We start from the raw sequence: 17,553 nt of genomic DNA on the forward strand, positions 1-17,553 counted from the left end.
ATTGTGCTGCCTAAGCCAGGCTTCGCCCGGGGGACCCCCCCCCAGCACGGTGGGAGGGCCGGGGGACCCCCCCCCACGAGCACGGTGGGATTACTGCGGCCGCCCTCCTGTACCCCCAGGTTCTCTGGAGGCGTAAGGAGTGGCAGCTAGGAGGAGGACATCGCCCGCAGGCTGGAAACTTGTTTACTTTCTTCCTTTCCTTTCTTTTTGCAAAAAAAAAAGCTGGTTAATAACGAGAGCCAGGCTTCTTCTCATGAAGTACGTGGGCCGCCGGCCGTTATTTTTAAACCAATGACTAAATCGTCACTATCTGTGTTTTATGAAAAGCAGGCTGAAGCATTTTAGATACGGAAGGAGGCAGGGCCCTTGGGGTCCCCTTGAAGCCGCCCTGCGCCAACCACTGGGGCTCAGGTCCTCGACGGCCAGGTCTAAGAGTCCCCACGGTGGCCCCATGTCGACACCGCTGAGCCCTTCCCCCTGCACCGCACCCCGATGCGGAGGCGAGAGCCCCTCAACCTGCGCGCTCTGCAGAGCCCCCCCTCCCCCCGCCGCCCACGGGGCTGTGTCCCGCCCTGCACAACCCACTCACCATCTCCCTCCGGCCCTCGTCCTTCTCCTGCAGCTTCAGGTGGGCAGACACCTGCGGGGACAAGGACAACGGTGTGACGGCGGCGGCGGCGGCGGCGGGCCTCCGAGCAGGGCCCGGCCCCCCAGCAGCGCCGAGGACGCCCGAGGGCGGCTCTGAGAAGGAATCCCTGAGCCCGTCGTGGCTCCGCTCCGCCAGGGCCCGTGTCCTGGGCCCCCGTGAGCCTCCGTCTCCTCGCCGGCCGGATGGCCAGGTCCATCCTGCCACGGCCTCGGCCAGGGACGTGGAGGACGGGGTTAGAGGAGAGCGCGGGAACCGGGTCTGGGGCCAGCAGAGCCCCCCGTCTGCTGCGAGTCACATCGCACGCTGGCTGACATGTGACCAGAAACCGGCGGCTTGTGTATCATTGCTACGGGAGGGAAAGTCAGGCGTGGCGGGTTCAAGGCCAGCGCATCTCCGAGAAGCATCATGAAACGCCCCGAAGCAGAGTCTGACCCACTTGAGTCTGACATCGTGAAAGCAGGTGAACCCCGTAGCCGGATCTGGGGGGGACGCGGCGACGCCCACCAAGAGGAAGCAGCGAGCGGTGGAGCAGGAAGACCAGGGTGACTTCACGTCCTACTGCGACTTCCAGAGAGCCCGACAGGCAGGTGCAAGCGGGGACGTGCAGAGGCGGACCCGACGGAGCTAACCCTCACGGCGGGCTGGCCCCGAGTCCTCCCAGCTCCCAGCACGCCCCTCCCAGGCCGGCTCGGCAAGCAGCGTTCCCGGCACACAGCGTCCGGGGAGAAGCAAGCGGCACTGGGGCCGGGTGTTCAAGTCTCCCTTGTGCGTCTCTCTGGTGTGCTAGGGACTGAGCTCGGGGCCTCACACTCCTGCCCGGGTCGTGCTCTCAGCCCTTTTCCGGGAGCCCTGACCCTGCCGCCTCCCGTGGCACGCCTGGGACGGCAGGCGTGTCCCAGTGCGCCTCGCGTGGGTACCCCCGGGCCACTTTGGAGGCTCAAGAGGAAAGGCACGGTGTCTGAGTGCGCCCCGGGTTTGATCCACGCGAGGACTTGCCCCGAGAAGCCGTGGGGAGAGTGGAAGGGGCAGTGACAGGGTCCTGAGGCCCGTGGGCTCCGCCCCTGCCCCCCCCCGCCCGCCCTCTGGGGGCGGCTCTCCAGCTGGCCCTGCGTGGGCCGGGCGAACACCGCACCCGGGCCCCGTGAGCGCCCAGCCATCGCTGACCCCGCGCCCGCGGCCCAGAGGAGCCGCACGGGGCCCCTGAGCCCCAGGCAGGGTGCCGGCGGAGGACGGGGAGGGCGCCCCGCGGCGTGTGGAGACAGGAAGGGAGGGCGGGGCGGGGCGGGAGGGGGGAGGGGCGGCTCACCATCATGGCCTCCTGCACGGTGAGGTGCGGCAGGAGCATGTCGTCCTGCATGATGTAGCAGGACACCTTCCGGAAGCAGCGCAGGTCGCGGGGCAGGCCGTTGATGAGGACGGCCCCCTTCATGCCGGTCTCCCTGCAAGCCCAAGGACGGGGGGGGGGTCAGCAGGCCGCCTCCTCCCGCACCCCGCCTCCGGGGCGTGGCGGACCCCCCTCTCGGCTCTCCTCAGCAGATTCGCCCGCCGTGTGGAGCACCGAGGGGCGGGGGACAGCGCCGGGGGGCACAAAGCCACGGCGCTGAGAAAATGGCTGCCTTTCCTTTGCCACTCCACAGAGATGCGGGGTGCTTGCTGGCGGGAGTCGCACCCAGGCTTGGTAAGATGGCACCGATCTGTGCACCACAGATGCCAAAGACACCGGGCATCGCCGCGTGCTAAGGGGGGGCGGGGGGAAGCAAGGCCCACGTCGCCACCTTGGGAGGTGTCCGGCCGGGGCCACTGCTCCCTGCTGTCTGTCCGTGGCGCCTGCCCCCCGGGGGCCTGGCTCCCCACTCCCCTCGGGACCCATCCACACCGCCCCGCCTCCCACGGGTGCCGAGAAGCTGGCGCTGACTTTTCGATGCGGTCGTACCCAGCGGGAACTCGTCATGAGTGAGAATTTTTATATTTCTAATTTCCAGTATTAAGGAGTTATTCAGAAGCTCCGGGGAAGGGGAAGATGGGGGCTTTTCTGTTTTGCTTTGTTTTTTACACAAACGAAACTTACTGTCGTGGTCATTCTCATTATGCCTGTTACTACAGTGGTCACCCTTGTTCACAGGGGACAAGTCAATCCTGGGACTGGGTGTAGTACCCAGTACTCTGTATGAGCTAGGTCTTTTCCTCTATTGTAATGCACAGTGGCGGCACCGTTCCGTTCACAGATTAAGCAGGATAAGAGAGGAACAACAAGAATAGTGAAACAGAATGATCACAATATGCTGCGTACTGTGATCAAGTTGCCAGTGTCCGCAACCTCGCACCTGGGGGTCATCGCTAAGGAAGGTCAGGGTCGTTTGCACTCAGCAGTGTCTCACTGCTGTCCCGAGTCTGGCAGTGCAGATGGCCATAAAGTGACCACGGCAGACAGAGCACACGGCGTGGATCCGGTGGACAAGGGGTGATTCCCCTTCCGGGGGGCAACGCGGATGGTGCCGGAGTTCACCACACTCTCAGAAAACTGAGCTATTACAAACTTGCCATTTTTTTTTCCATTTCTGGTAATTCCCATTTAATTTTTTTGACCACGGTTGACTATGGGCAACACACTACAGTGTGTAAAATAAGGGAGTCATATTCGTGTTAATATCTGCTAACGTGGCTGGGTGGGTGCCGGGGGTGCGGGCCCGTAATCTTCACTAGTCAGTAGGCTGAGATCTGAGGATCACGGTTTGAAGCCAGCCTGGACAGCCAAGTTGGTGAGACTTTCCTCTCCAATTAACCACCAAAAAGCCAGAAATGGAGTTGTGGCTCAAGTGGCAGAGCGCTGAGGGACAGCACCCAGGCCCTGAGTTCAAGACCCAGAGTGTGTGTGTGTGTGTGTGTGTGTGTGTGTGTGTGTTAAAGTCATCAAATGGAACCTATGAAAACTCAAAGGAGCCAGGAAGCATTTTCCCACCTATAATAAATGGACGACACTCCAGACTTCTCAACAACTTACTGGTGGGGCTTGCTCACCTGTACCCGGCCAGGATGTTCATGAGCGTGGACTTCCCGGCCCCCGAGGGCCCCATGATGGCCACCAGCTCGCCGCTGTTGAATTTCCCCGAGATGCCTTTCAGAAGGGTCTTGTAGCCTGCGGGAAGCAGATCGCATCCGTGTCCGTCCCGCGGCCCACCCCGCGCGATCCTCTCCCCACCCCGCACGGAATGCGCCGGTACACACACACGCTTGACTCAGGGCCGGCACCAGACGCATCGCTTCTCTTTAAAGTGTACATCGCTGTACTTTAAAGTGCGGCGTCCCGAGCTACCAAGCAGACCCGGGCCCTGCGTCCCGTCCGGGCCCTTGTCTGGTTCCTTGGCAGCACCGGACAGGTTTATAATGGCGATAATTATAGTGCACGCTCGCTGCTTCGGAGTTCACAACGGTCTGCGAGGGTCCGCCATCCCGACTTCAGAATCGGGGCGCCCTGGGGTGGCGCGGAGCCCGGCTGAGCACAGCGCCCCCTGCTGGGCCGGTCCCCGCCCACGCCTGAATTCGGCGGCGCGGTTCACGTTTCATTTACAAGTTATTTACTTCTGCTTTATATATTTCCATGAATTATTGATGCGGGATTCATGTGTCCAGAGTCACTTCATAATTAATCGATACATTATTAATTCCTTAATTAATAATTGAAAGTCGGCCACCCATGCAATCACATCAAATGGCTTTAGAATTGCTGCCAAGTCTCTCCTCTGGAAGCGCCACAAAAGAGGGGGGAGAAAACCTACATCTCTCAACCAAAGCCACATGAGTGTATTTTGAAGTGGACTGTTTAAATGTGCTATGAAAGATAAGCCGGAGCAGCGGGACTCAGATAAGAGACTTCCAGCTGAGCAACAGGGGGAGGGGCGTGGGGAGGGGGTGCTGGGTGAGATTGGGCCCTTCCCGGCCCTCGCTGGCGGGACCGGGACCGGCACCGCTTCAGCCCTGGCACAAAATGCCTGAGGGCAACTTGTGAGAACGGGGCCCCTGGGGACCTGGCCTCCTTGGCCCCCGTCCCCGACTCCTCCTGGGGCTCTGCTGCCTGCCAGAATCCAGGCCCCAGGGAGCCTTCTCCCTGCTGTCCTCCCATCTTTCACAGACAGGACACCAGAACGTTCCAACCTGTCACCAGGTGCCACCTTAATTTGGACGGGGAGAGTCCCCGAGGCCTTGTTTAGGCGAGGCAGAGAGGAAGGGAAGGGAAGGCCAGGAAGCCCTGGTCCCTGCCACTCTGACTCATTAAGAAGAGAAGCTGTCACCCCCGGGGAAGACACAGAGTCATCCCAGTGGGGATGCAGAAACAAATGCAGGGTGCAGAAGAGCAGCTCAGAGCTGCACCGGACCCGGCTCCGCCCGCAGCGCTGCTCCGCACCCAAGAAGCATGGGTGGGCCAAGGGGGAACTGTCCGGGCCGGGCCCACGGCCCCGAGAACCGGCTGCACGCCGCGGAGGGACGCTTGGAAGAGCTGGGGAGGGCAGAGAGCCTGGAAAAGCCCCAGCCCTCGGTCCCGCAGCTTCCCCAGAGGGGGGCTCTGTGGCTGGGGGCTGAGCCGCTGGGGGAGAGGCCCCCAGAGACTCTCCGTGACATCACCCAGGGAGCCGGCGCGACATACCAGGCAGCCTCTCGTTACCGCGGGAGGCCTGCTCACACGCACGCGAGCCGAGGTTACTCGCAAGCAAATCTCCCTTTGGGCTGTTTCCTTCCAGAGTTCGGAACTAGTCCCAGCTGGACCCTGTGGGCCGGAGGACCAGATGGCAAGTGTCTGTGACGGCCACTGGCGAGTGGAGCCCCCGCGAGCTGCCCCATCGCTTCCCGCTCTCCTGCGTGGTTCCCCTGGCCCTCGGCCCCCACGGCTTCTCTGGCTGGGATGGCGTGGGCCCATGGCGGTACAAAGACCACCGAGGCAGGGCACTGATTGCCATCTGTCAGACCTGGGAGGGGCAGATTCAGTCTTTTTTTTTTTTTTTTTTGCCAGTCCTGGGCCTTGGACTCAGGGCCTGAGCACTGTCCCTGGCTTCTTCCCGCTCAAGGCTAGCACTCTGCCGCTTGAGCCACAGCACCGCTTCTGGCGGTTTTCTGTATATGTGGTGCTGGGGAATCGAACCTAGGGCCTCGTGTATCCGAGGCAGGCACTCTTGCCACTAGGCCATATCCCCAGCCCAGATTCAGTCTTTAAAATAGCCAGGCCAGAGCCCAGACAGAGACCAAGGCAGAACTTGGAACCCAGAGTCCAAAGAGTGCAGGCCAGAACTCAGAAGCCCCAAAACTCAGATCAGAAACCGTAACCATAGACCTAAAACCCAGAACCCAGAACCCAGAACCAGGACCAGAAATTGGAACCAGGAATCCAGATCCAGGCAGTCAAGTAATCATTCAGAACCTACGTTCCAGTCAGAGACCAGAATACCAAACTCACAATCAAAGGAGATTCGAAACCAGAACCCGGACCAAAACCACAGCCCCGAACCCCGATCACAAGACAGAGAGAACTGAGATGAAAAGCCTCAGAGCAGAGTCCCGGGGAGAAAGGGACAGATAAGGGTGGGATGGGGGGCGGAGGGCTGGCTGGGTAGGGCCGGGGGGGCACCCTCGAGGATCTGGACACTGCTTGCCCTCTCTGTCACGCCCCTTCCCCCCTTCCTTGGATAACCCCGACATCAGTGCCAATCACTGTGTTCTATGTGAGCACCACCTGCAAAGAAGAAACCAGGTAGCTTAACACCGTTATAAGCGACCCAGATTCTTCACCAATTAAGAGCAAAGCCAGTACGGAACCAGTAGGCTCCATTGCCCTCCCTCCCGGCTCTGACCATTCCACCCTGGCCCCGTGCAGATGCTCAGGCCTGGGTGGATGGGGGGTCTAACGGCCATTTAATCACACGCAGGAGCACACGGAGGCTGGGGGGGTTCTTAGCGATGCCTTGGGGGGGAGGGGAGTCCCTCCCAGGCCACTAGCAACTCAGAAAGCCATGCACCTCTGAGTGGCAGTGATGGCGAGGAAGAAGAGACAGGAGAACGAGCCTGTTTCCCCTCCACGCGGGCCGGGCCGTTCTGAGGACCCCATCTGAGCACAGGCCCCTGACACGGCTCACGCGCACGCTCGCGTTTACATCCTGGCTGAGTGTTGCTCCACGGAGCCGCGAGAAGGGCTAGCTCTGTGAGTCTGTGACCAGGACTGGCTGGCTTCATCACTACGCCCCGTGTGCCGGACACCAAGCCTGGCTATGTGGGTACTAAATAGGTCTAATGGAGCAGAACGGGTTTGCTACACGAGCAAACTCAGAGTGACAGCCACCATATTGGTTGTCACCTCTCATTTCTCCTAGCAAGACAGACCCCCACTAGGGAACCGGCCAGCATGTGCTAGAGGAACACGAAGGATCCAGAAGCCCCTTCAGATCCAGCTGCCTATGCTGTCACTGGGGTTCAAACTTAGCCCAGGTGAACGGCGAAAAGACCGCCAGTCAATCGTTAGGTGACAGTGGTTGGCGGATCTCGTACATTATTCCAGTGCCAGTGACTTTCTGATGCATGGCATAGATGCAGGAAAGATCTGGACTGCCACATCCGTGTCCCCAGCCCTGGGGCAGCAGTGGGAATATGCTGGCATCTGATCGCTGAAGAGGTGGATATTCTGGGGTCTTAAGTAGACCCCAGCACGGCTGATTTTTCACACAGACAGGTGCATTTTCCCCTAAAATGGGGGGGGGGGGAGGCAAAAAGATTGTTTCCTTCCTTGGAAAGCAACACAGCATCCTTTTGTCCGTGGGGGGAAAAAAATGAGAGGACTTCCTTTTTAGACAGGAAGTTGTTCCCTGAGATTCCCTTAAGCCCCTGCTTGCTGGCCCGGGACCCCTGGCAGGCCCGGCTACGCCACTCACTCCACAGCAGCTCCAGGGTGAGCTGTCATCCGCCAGAACACGTTTCCGGAAGCCACTGGAGGTGGAACGCGTCTCCGCACCCCGTTTCCAAGCCACCTCGCTGCACTTTCCATCTCTGCCAACACTACAAAGACCCGGGGGCAAGTGATGGTACAGCTTCTCGTTTTGTGCTGCGAGTCACAGAGCTCCGGGAGGGCACGATGACAACTCTGCTCGCAGCGCTCCCCCTTACCGTCCCGACAGAACACAAGGGCCCAAAGAAAGCTAATGGCCGCCCAAGGCCACACAGCAGGTCAGCAGAGGAGCCAAGATTCCGGCCATGTCAGCCCCCCACCAGCGGCTCTAACACCCAAAGAGGTCAGCGCCTCCGCCAGCCCAGACAGAGCCGTTCCTGGGCCCAGCAGCCAAATCCTCCCTGGCTCCCCCTGCCCATCAAATCCACACAAGCAGATCAAGCCAGCACCAGGTGACCAAGGGACGAGGGCAGGTGTGCTGCTGTTGGCATCGGTGGAGAACCCGCCGAGCCCCCGAGACCACCCCGGGTGCCCACGGAGGCAGCGTGAGCAACTCCCTCGCGCAGGCGTGCTCCCGGCGGCTGGTTGTGGAGAAGCGCGGGGCAGGTGGCCGCAGAGCTTTGTTTCTTCAGCTGCACAGCAGAAAGCCGGGCGGGGACCGGTGAGGGCGGGCTTCTGAGAAGCAGGCCTTTGTCTGGGATTGTGCAAACGTCAAATGCCTCCCCGACAGCTCAGGACGCCGGCCTGGGGGGCCAGGGGGTTAAATGGGCCATAAACATAATTGTGAGGGCACAAGAGGGCCCTGACCACGGGTGACCCCGCGACCGTGCCCGGAGGCTCCGGGTGGAGGTGACCCCCCTCGGCCTTCGTCCTCAGCGGCCTGCAGAGGCGGCCCGTCTGGAACGGCCTCTCCCGAGCCTGCCCGCGGGGGGCGTCGGCACCCGCGTTCCCCTGCGTGGGGAGGAGGCGGGGGTGGAGTCGCCGAGGCTCCCTCTGTGGACCCGCCACCGTCTCCCGTGGGAGGCGGCCACCGTTCCCGGCCCGCCACATCCGTGAGCTCCGCTCGCTCTCGACGGAAACCAAACCTGCCCGCCAGGCCCGTGCGCGTGGGGACCTGGGGGCACTTGGGGGGGCCTGAAACACGGCCACGACGCCCGCTGCCCAGGGGGGCTGTGGGTGGGGGAAGACGCGGGGGGAGGAAAGGGGGGGCGCATTGGCTTTCTGGGTCCATTTTCAGCTTGAGGGATCCCGTGTTTTCTTCCTGCTGACAGACACTTCCGGGCCTGGGCTCCCCGCAGTGTATGGGGTGCAGGTGTACACTGGAACTACACGGAGACACGGGGACCCTCCCTGCTTCTCTGGTCATCTCCCGTGGGACGGGGTGGTAGCGGAGAGGGCCCCAACCCCACCTCACCCCCCCCCCACCGGCAGCAAGGTTTCGGGGGTCGGCGAGCTCTGAGCATCTTCGGAGCCGCGAAGGAACCAAAGAGAAAATCACTTGGCAGGAATCGGGGATCCCGGGAGAGGAGAGCGCGTGACCCACGGAACTCTGGGAGGAGAGCGCGTGAGCCTCAGCCTCGTCCTAGTTTTCCACGGGCCGGGCCGGGGCTCGCAGGCGGCTGCCCCCGCGGACCGCCTCCCCTCCCAGAGCCGTCTCTGCGGGCAGCCTCCTCTCTGGCCTGTCCGGGGTGTCAGCCCCGGCCCTCCCTGCCCCTCCGGTCCCCACGGAGGCTCACCGGTGGGGACCCGGCACACCTTGCAGGGGGCTCCGGCCCGGCTGATCCTCACTGGACACACCCGTGCCCGGACAGACAAGGACCCGGCTCTAGTTGATGAAAGCCAGGACTGCCGCTCTAGGAAGGTCGACCACGGCATTCGCGACCCCAAACCTCAACTCGGGAAGAAAGAGGGGACACAGACAGAAATCCCACCTGTGCGCGCGAGGATGGGCCGCTTTGGTGAGCCCCGGAGCGCACGCCTTTACCGCTCTCCCTGCACATTTGCACGAAGACTCCTCGGGTGGAAAAGGGCGGTCGGCCGCTCTGCTCATCCACAAGAGGGCAGAGAGCCCCTCCCTGCGGTGTGGACCACGCCTTGGAAACACGGCCACGTCAGGTGGGGGACCGCCACTTGAAGGCTATCATCCCGTTTCCAACCACCCACGGTGTCCTCACGGTGGGAGGAGACGAAGGGTGCACAGGCCAGCCCACGTCCCGGGCCCCCTCGATGTTTGGAGACAGACATTGTAAGGACACCACGGTGGCTCTGCGTTTACCTTGAGCACAAGCACCACTCTGGGGCGTGGCTCGCGGTGGCGGGGGTTCTGCCTGGCCCGTCCGTCCCCGGGAATCCATGGTGATTATGAGCACACACACACACACACACACACACACACCCCGGGCTCTCTCTAGACAGGGCCCATTGCCCCCTTTCAGGACCAACCCCGCACGCCTCCGCCCGAGACTCCGCCCCATTACCCCTGCTCGACATTCTCTCAAGCAGAAAGTGAGACCCCATCTCAGGAATAGTGCGAAAGAGTGCGGGGGGCACGGCTCACGGATAGAAGGCCTACTTAGCAAGCTGAGGCCCTGAGTTCAAGGCCCAGTACCACCACAGAAATAAATACATATAAATGGGAAAGGGTAAGACACACACACTTCCAGAACTTTGCTTTAAATAAAATGCAGTAGGACTCGTGTCTCAGAACGAGGTGGCTCATTCGGGGCTCTCTGTAGCAGCCAGCACCCCCTGGGGGCTCTAGCAGAAACCCTGTAGGATGAAGAGCTCCTCTGGATTCTCAACTCCCCACAGAAACACACCTGGGGGTTTCCCTCTTCCGACCATGGCGCGTCTGCTGCGGTCTCGGGGAGAGAAGGGTTTCCACTTGCACGCGGTGGCCCTGATGCAGGGTGGGAGAGCCCGGGGCCAGCGAGTCCTGTCTGGGACCTCAGCCGGTGTCCCGAGAGGCAGCCACCCCCGCGCACGGGACACCCTCCCCACCCGCCCCCAAACGTCGTAACGATGGCCGTCCTCCGTGGGACGGAAGGCCACCGGGCTGAAGGAGCCATTCCAGCCGTCCACGACAGCCACGTTCCTTCTGAGAACCCGTCTGCACCCTGATGACCTCCCACCTGCTACTAAGGCCCTCGGGCCCACGGGTGGTGCTCGAGGCCACGTCTGCCCAGTGTGAGCAAGCGTGGCTCGGCCCAGGCACAGGTGTGCACAAGGGTGTCAACCCTTGGGCCCGGTTGGGCCTCCGCCCCAGGCAGCCTCCCCCACCCTCCAGATGGTTCCCAGTGACACTGATGTCTTCCTGCTAGAACTAGCGTGAGTCACCAGCTCACAGGTATCAAGCACGTTCCTGTTTCATGATCACGGAAGACGGCCCTAGACCCGGCTGGTCCCTGGGAGTCCGGTGTGACCTTAATGGCAAGTAGGAGGAACCCGTGGGTCATTTGGGCTGGGCTTGGTCCTCGGGCGTCTGGTTCTCTGAACTCCAGGTCAAGGTTCTTCCTTGATCACAAGGGAAAAGTAGCTGGTGTGGGCATCAGGGACCCGGCACGGAAGGTGTCCCGGCCGCCCCACCACCCTCCTCCTGCCACCTGCCCTTCTCTCCTACACGCAGAGTCCCCAGCGCTATCTACGTAGGGGCACGGCAGGCTGCCAGGCCCCAGGACAGAAGATGAAATGACACTCTCCCCAGGGACTCCGATCTGAAGAATGGGACTCCAGAGGCCAGGCATTCCCCCCAGGAACCATCCAGACCTTAGGCCACGCCCAGCCCCCAGGATCTGAAGGTGCCACTCGACAAAGGCTTACGCTTGAGGGCTGTAAGCCCCTAGCTGCGGTGGGCCGGGCCTGCGGGTCTGATCACCCACGCTGGAATCCACTCCCGGAGAGGCACAGGGGCGAGACGCCGCTCTGGGGGCTGCTAGGTGGGGGGCCCTGGAGCATCCGGGCCACTCGGTGACCCGGGGCAAGTCCCAAGCCCCTCTCCTCGCCCAGGGCGCTCACAAGGTGAGCGCGCGCACGCACGGGGCCCTGCCAAGTCCGGGAAGCACCGAGCCAACGCCCGCTATCAACTCTGTCCCGAAGCCTTCCTCTCTCCTCCAAGCCCGACGCCGTGCCCCACACTGGCTCCCACAGGTCGGTTGGGAGAAGAGAGAAAGGGGAGGTAGGGGGAGGGGAGGAAAAGGGAGAGGAAAAGGGGAGGGGAGGAAGTAACAAAAGAGAAGGAGAGGAAACCGTTAAACAAAGCTCAATGTCCACGTTAATTCATCTTGTCCTTTTTGGTTACACAGTGACTTAGAATTACTGCAGAGGATGAGAAATGCATTTTCTATAAAGCCGAGAGAAGGCAGGATGTACTGTATCGCCTGGCAAGTTCAAGAACAGCATGCGTGCGCGGCCTCTGCTCCATGCTGACAAGACCATCACCAAGCCTGGACCAACTGCCTCCCTCCTGCCACGGGCTACCGGGCGGGGTGTGGGTACAACCCCCTTCATGACCAGTCATGACAATCCAGCCACAGACTAAAATACCCAGGGCCTGATGAAATCTCACATCCTCCTGAAATGACCTACATTAACCTCTCTCAGGAGGCAGATTCTGAAGTGTAAAGTTGCTAACGGAGCTCAGTTTCAGTGGTGGAAATTTCCACCCAGACACTCACTCATGTCGACGCGGAAATATAAATAGTCTCAGAGATGCGAAACTCATCATCGAGTGACCTGAAAGGTCTCCAAAGGCTTCCAAGAAACCCCAAGGTGTTGCCCGTGCTGGACATGTCAGGGCACAGGTGTTTATGGACATCTCTGAGATGGGGCTTGACTGGTTATTTTGGGGGATGAGGCCTCACTGTATACCCTGCTTTCCCACAGAGCTGGGGTGCCAGGTGTGGGCCGCCACAGACAGCCATGGGGCACCCCCCCCCCCATCCATACCTAGGGTAGGAAGAGCATTGGGACTGAGCCTAGCCATTGAGATGCAGCCTAGAGACCTTTTTGCCTCCTCTGGCCTCAAACTGTGATCCTCTAATCTCCTCTAAGTAGCTAGGATGACAGGCTTGAGCCTAGAACATTACAGGCTTGTGCCCTAGTAGACTGATAAAATAAATGTAAAGGCTCCCCTTCCCGTCGGACTCTTGTACAGTGTTCTCACGTTAACCATGCGCATTGTGTCATCTTTAGTAATGGAATACCACAGTGGCCGCAAATGAATTCTTCCTCTTGCCATGAAGCATTTTACCCATCTTCCTGGCAAAAACCTCGGGAAAACACAAGATTTACTGCATCCTAGTCACTCTCCCCCCCCCTCCCCGCCCCCGTGGGGGTGGGGCTTCATGTGGTCCTGTCAGCTCAGGTGGTTTACACTTGAGAACTGTCAGAGTATCGTCTCTGCAGGCCGGCAGAAGTGCCAAGTCTAGGATCAGAAAACCAGGAACTCACCAGGCAACTGACACCCCAGCCAGATAGAGCAAATCAGGAGCCCCAAGTTTCTCCCTGAGTTGGGTCCAGAACTCAAAAAGGTTGTGCCCAGTGTGTGTGGGGGGGGGGGAGGGGGGCAGTGTTTAACAACATTCCCCATGGCACTGAAACCCCAAGGAACCCATCAGGCCGGTGTCCCAGAAGATCCTGGTGTGGGGGGGGGGGTGGCCAGAGCCCACTTACCCCCCCACCCCCACCCCTCCCACCACCACCACCACCCCGGGGGTTTCCACAGGGGCAGGGGCGCTGTCTGGGCGCCAGCCCGCTAGGCTGAACCATGCACCAGTCCAGAGCCCTTGCCCAGGGCCCGGGGGCTGCCGTCCCCGGCACCGCCCAGCCTCCCCTCCCCCCACCCCTCCCCCCCACCATGGCTTTCTGCGCGTGCGCGGGCGCGGCGGGCCCGGGGTGGGGGCCGCGAGCGCACCCCAGGCACGCACCTGAGCACCCCCAGTCCCGGGCCTGGAGGCCTGGGGGCCGAGCATCCGGACCCGGCGAGCCCCGCCCCCCCCCCCCCCCCCGGCCTCGCTCAGCATCCTCTTCCCCCTGAAACCCTTAGCAACGGAGCCGGGCGGCCTCGGCCAATCGCGCCGCGCTCCGCTCCGCTCGGCTCCGCGCTCGCCGGGGTTACTAGCGAGCATTGACCGGTAGTAACCCCGGCGAGCACGGCGGCGGTGACGCGCAGGCGAGCCGGGCGCGTGCGCAGCAGCAGCGCCGGTCCTGCCCGCCCCCGCGCATGCGCGGCCAGGGCCTCGCGGGGCTCGGCTGTGTCTTCCTCCAGTGCTGCGGGATGGAGCGTTCCCAGGGAAATGGGAAGTTTCCCGGGAAGCGGCCCCCTCCCCTGCCCTCCCCTCCCCAGGAAGAAGGTTTCCACTGGATAGTGAAAGCCCCCGGGAGGTGGAGGGAGCCTGCTGATGGCCCCGTGGGATGACCCAGGCCCGGCCCAGCCCCCCAGAACACACACACACACACAGGCCTTTGCTGGCCTTCTCCCGCGGAGGCCCCTTCCCCATTACCCACACACACACCAGCGCCTGGGGTTATCTCCTGGACAAGGGGAATGAAGCCTGGCTCATCTTATGGGGGTGTGAACTACTACAGAGATGAGTCCCCAATGGGGCTTCATGAGAGACACAGAGCTACGCCCCTCACCAGCCAGGGGCCCTGGGGGGGGGGGGCGGCCCGGGCCCCCCATGGAGAAGGTGCAGGTGGGGCTCCCCTGAGCACTGCGTGAGACAGTGTGTGTGGAAGGGACGATAGAGCAGGAACCTCACGGAACTCCTGCCAAAAGGAGTGCTGGGGGCAGGGGACCCTGAGCCAGGGCAAGAATGAGAAAAAGTGCTCTTCCCTCGAGATCCTACCCCTGCCAGTTTATAACCTTAGAGGAAGAATCTTCTGGAAGGGAGTCTCACCCACTGCCTCCCCCCACCCAGGGCCATTCAAAACACGACTCTGACCTCTCCGGCTCCTCCTCCTCCTCCTCCTCTGTGCTCCTTTCAAGCTCCCTTCAGCCCTGGCTTCTCCTGCCTTGGTTAGGGTGGTGTTCTTTGGCTTCACCCCAGCGCCTCTCGGTTTATGGGCTCATTTCTACACCAAGATAACTTGTTTGCACAGGTCCAGAAAGCAGAACTCAGGCCTTCTAAGGAGCAGCTCACAAGCATTTTCTAAGAAGTCCTGTGCAAGCCCCGTTCTCAGGAGTCTGGGTTCCCGGAGGCTGGTGCAACAGGCCTTGCTCTCTGTGTGGGAGTCACTGGGCAGCCAAGGCCCCTGCTGGCTCCAAGATTTGAACTCTAAATATAGGTCTCCGCGCGTCCTCATCACCGCCTGGAGTCAATCTGGCTTGTCTTATTTTGACACGGATGCCATTCTCTCCACCGCGCAAGGTGACTACGACAGGGCCGGTACTGCGGGAAGGGAAGCCGCCGCCGGGCGCGGGGCCGGCGAGGTGGGTGAGGAGGCTAGCAGGTGCACCAGCTGCCCTCCTGGAGCAAGAATGCCAGCATCAGCTGTGCTTGATTCGAGGGCAAGCTCTCCTCAGCGCGTCAGAGACCTCATCCGCATGCACCCCTCAGAGACTACGGCCTAGCGACAAAACTCAACGTCGGACAGCTTGGTCTTTCTAAATGCACCGCACCTGAGCCGCGCCGGTTACCTTTGTTCCCTAAATAAGCCCATCTGTTGATTCTAGCGCTGAACTCACAAGGAACAGGTGTGTGGCTATTAAACTATTTTTCCCCCCTGCCGGTTTATAAACAAAAGAAATGGTTTCGTGTTCAATGAAGTGTCGCCAGTGTTTTATTTCTTGAACGGTAAGGATCAGGCTCGGGTTTAGAGGGAGGATTTCAGTTGGAGAATGTGAAGTGTTCCAGATACAAGCCTGGGTTTGAGGGGCTGCAGGCAGGCAGGCAGCTACACACCAGCCGGGCCGGAGAACACAAGCATGGCAAGCCTGAATGTCTCTGGAAAGTGCGGCAGGGGCGGGGGCTCGCACTTAGCCCTCGGAGGCCGGATGGCCAGAGCAGAGCATTCCCAACAATGAAGAAAGAGCCTGCCACATCAGAGGGGGCAAAAGAGAAGGGGCTGTCCTACAGCCCATCTCGCCTGAGCAGAAGCTGCCAGCTCTGAGGACCCAGTGCCTTAGAAACGCGTGCCTCTGACCTGGGTGATGGCAGGATTCCTCTTCAGTTGGCTCCAGGGAGAGGAGCCCCCTGAGCCACAGACCTAGCTGCCAAGGCTCCCTGTAAACCAACGAGCACTGAGCTCCATGCCCCGGCCCCCTGAGCTTCTGAGAGTCGGTGATCCACAGGGATTCAAAGGCTTTTCCGGGGTCACTAAGGCCGAGGCTCGGGCCTTATCACCCAGGGTGCTACCCTCTGAACCTGAGAATTACCAGATACCAAGAAGCTAAGAACTGGCCCTAACGGGAAAGGAAGGAACATTCTAGTCCTCTGAATTCTCCTTGGGCTCCACTTAGAAGCACCCCAGCCCCAAACAAGGAATCTTGGCCCGTAGACAGGAGCCACCACAACTGCTCTAAAACACAAAAATATCTAAAGCGCTTTCATTTCGGATGCATAGGAAAGCCATCTTCGCATGACAGTCCCCAAGAAGCTCGATGTGAATTTTCATTCTAGGGAACCATATTCCCCCTTCGAAGCCGAGCGGCCTGCCCCTCGGAGGACCTAGCCCTGTGCGGCACAGCCCTGTGGCCGGCCCGCCCTGGGGTGGACCAAGCCCCGGCCCTGGGTTGGAATCCCATCTCCTGATGGAGTTCCCGAAAGGATTTGTGAATGGCATGTTCCGTTCACTTCAGCCAGCCTGAGGGCAAGCTTGGTGAACCAGTGATGGGACTTCCGAGAAAGCACTCTCACTGGAGAATCGCGGGGGTCAGAGGCGTTCTTTGGAGCTTAGAAACAAGCTGGTCAGATCACTGGGAGTTTGGGGCTACTCGAGTGCTTAACTCGGTCCTGGGAGCGTCGGGTGGCGGAGCGGGCGGCGCTGCTGCGTTCCGTCTGCGGCATGGGGAGGCAGTGGCTGGAGGAGATTCTCTCACGCTCCAGGTGCGATTACCCTTTGCACCCAACTCGAATGGCACCCCAAGGCCACTGCCCGGCCCGGAGGCTCCCTCCACGGCCAAGGAGGACCGGAGTGGCTCTCGGGAGGGGCGTGGAGCTCCGCGCTGCATCCTTACCAGCGGCGGAGGGGAAGCGACGGACGCGCCAGGGGCGGGGAGAAGCGCGAGCGAGTGGGCCGGTGGGAAGGAAAAGGAGAGTGGCCGCGGCCACCTCTAATTACGGCGTCCCCTGTGTGCAAGGGCGGCGCAAGTCCCCTCCGGGCTCTGCCCTCGCGGTAACTGACCGTGGCTGCCCTGGCTTCGAGTTCCGTCCTCCCTCCGTGTCTACGGGGCTCGGGGCCCCCTCTGCACGCCACCCCCTCTGCCGCGGGCCCCTGCATCACCATCCTCTCTCTAAGAATTCTGTCCTGTGGCTTCTCTTCTTGAGGAGGCCCTGTAGTGTCCGCAACACAATGTCTGCCTTATGCACACACAGGCTGCCTTCATGAGGGGTAAGGGAAGCCCGGCGCCGGTGACTCACGCCTGTATAATCCTAGCTACTCAGGAAGCTGAGGGCTGAAGATCACAGTTCAAAGCCAGGCCAAGCAGGAAAGTCCATGAGCCTCTAATCTCCAGTTAACTACTAAAAAGCTGGAAGTGAAAGTATGGCGCCAGCGGTAGAGCACCAGACTTTAGCAACAACAACAAAAATAGCTTAAGGATAGCAAGCTCAGGCCCTGAGTTCAAGCCCTAGTACTGGAACAAATAGAAGAGGGGTGACGGGAGCAATCAAGGAAGCTGCTGCTCCCAGAGGCCCACTGGCACAACGGGCTCTGTTGTGTCACGGGCGGCGATATTGTTCCAAATCCTGAGTCCATCGACCCGGGCTACGTGAGTGGATTCCTTGGGGGGCCGTAATGACTGTATCAGAAGCCGGTGAAG

The 17,553-nt window shown here is 61.0% G+C and overlaps 1 protein-coding gene across 2 annotated transcripts in view; it reads right to left on the reverse strand.

The window, feature by feature from the left end:
* Abcg1 (ATP binding cassette subfamily G member 1) overlaps positions 1-17,553 on the reverse strand; it is a 38,132-nt gene that overhangs the window by 9,853 nt on the left and 10,726 nt on the right. For both annotated transcript variants that reach the window (XM_048346197.1, XM_048346196.1), the window contains exons 3-5: positions 3,668-3,785; positions 1,956-2,088; positions 590-640 (exon numbers count right to left, since the gene is read on the reverse strand). In XM_048346197.1, the coding sequence (XP_048202154.1) occupies positions 590-640; positions 1,956-2,088; positions 3,668-3,785 (302 nt within the window). The remainder of the gene's footprint in view (positions 1-589; positions 641-1,955; positions 2,089-3,667; positions 3,786-17,553) is intronic.

This window comes from Perognathus longimembris, chromosome 5 (genome assembly GCF_023159225.1).
Source record: "Perognathus longimembris pacificus isolate PPM17 chromosome 5, ASM2315922v1, whole genome shotgun sequence".
Taxonomy (NCBI): Eukaryota; Metazoa; Chordata; class Mammalia; order Rodentia; family Heteromyidae; genus Perognathus; species Perognathus longimembris.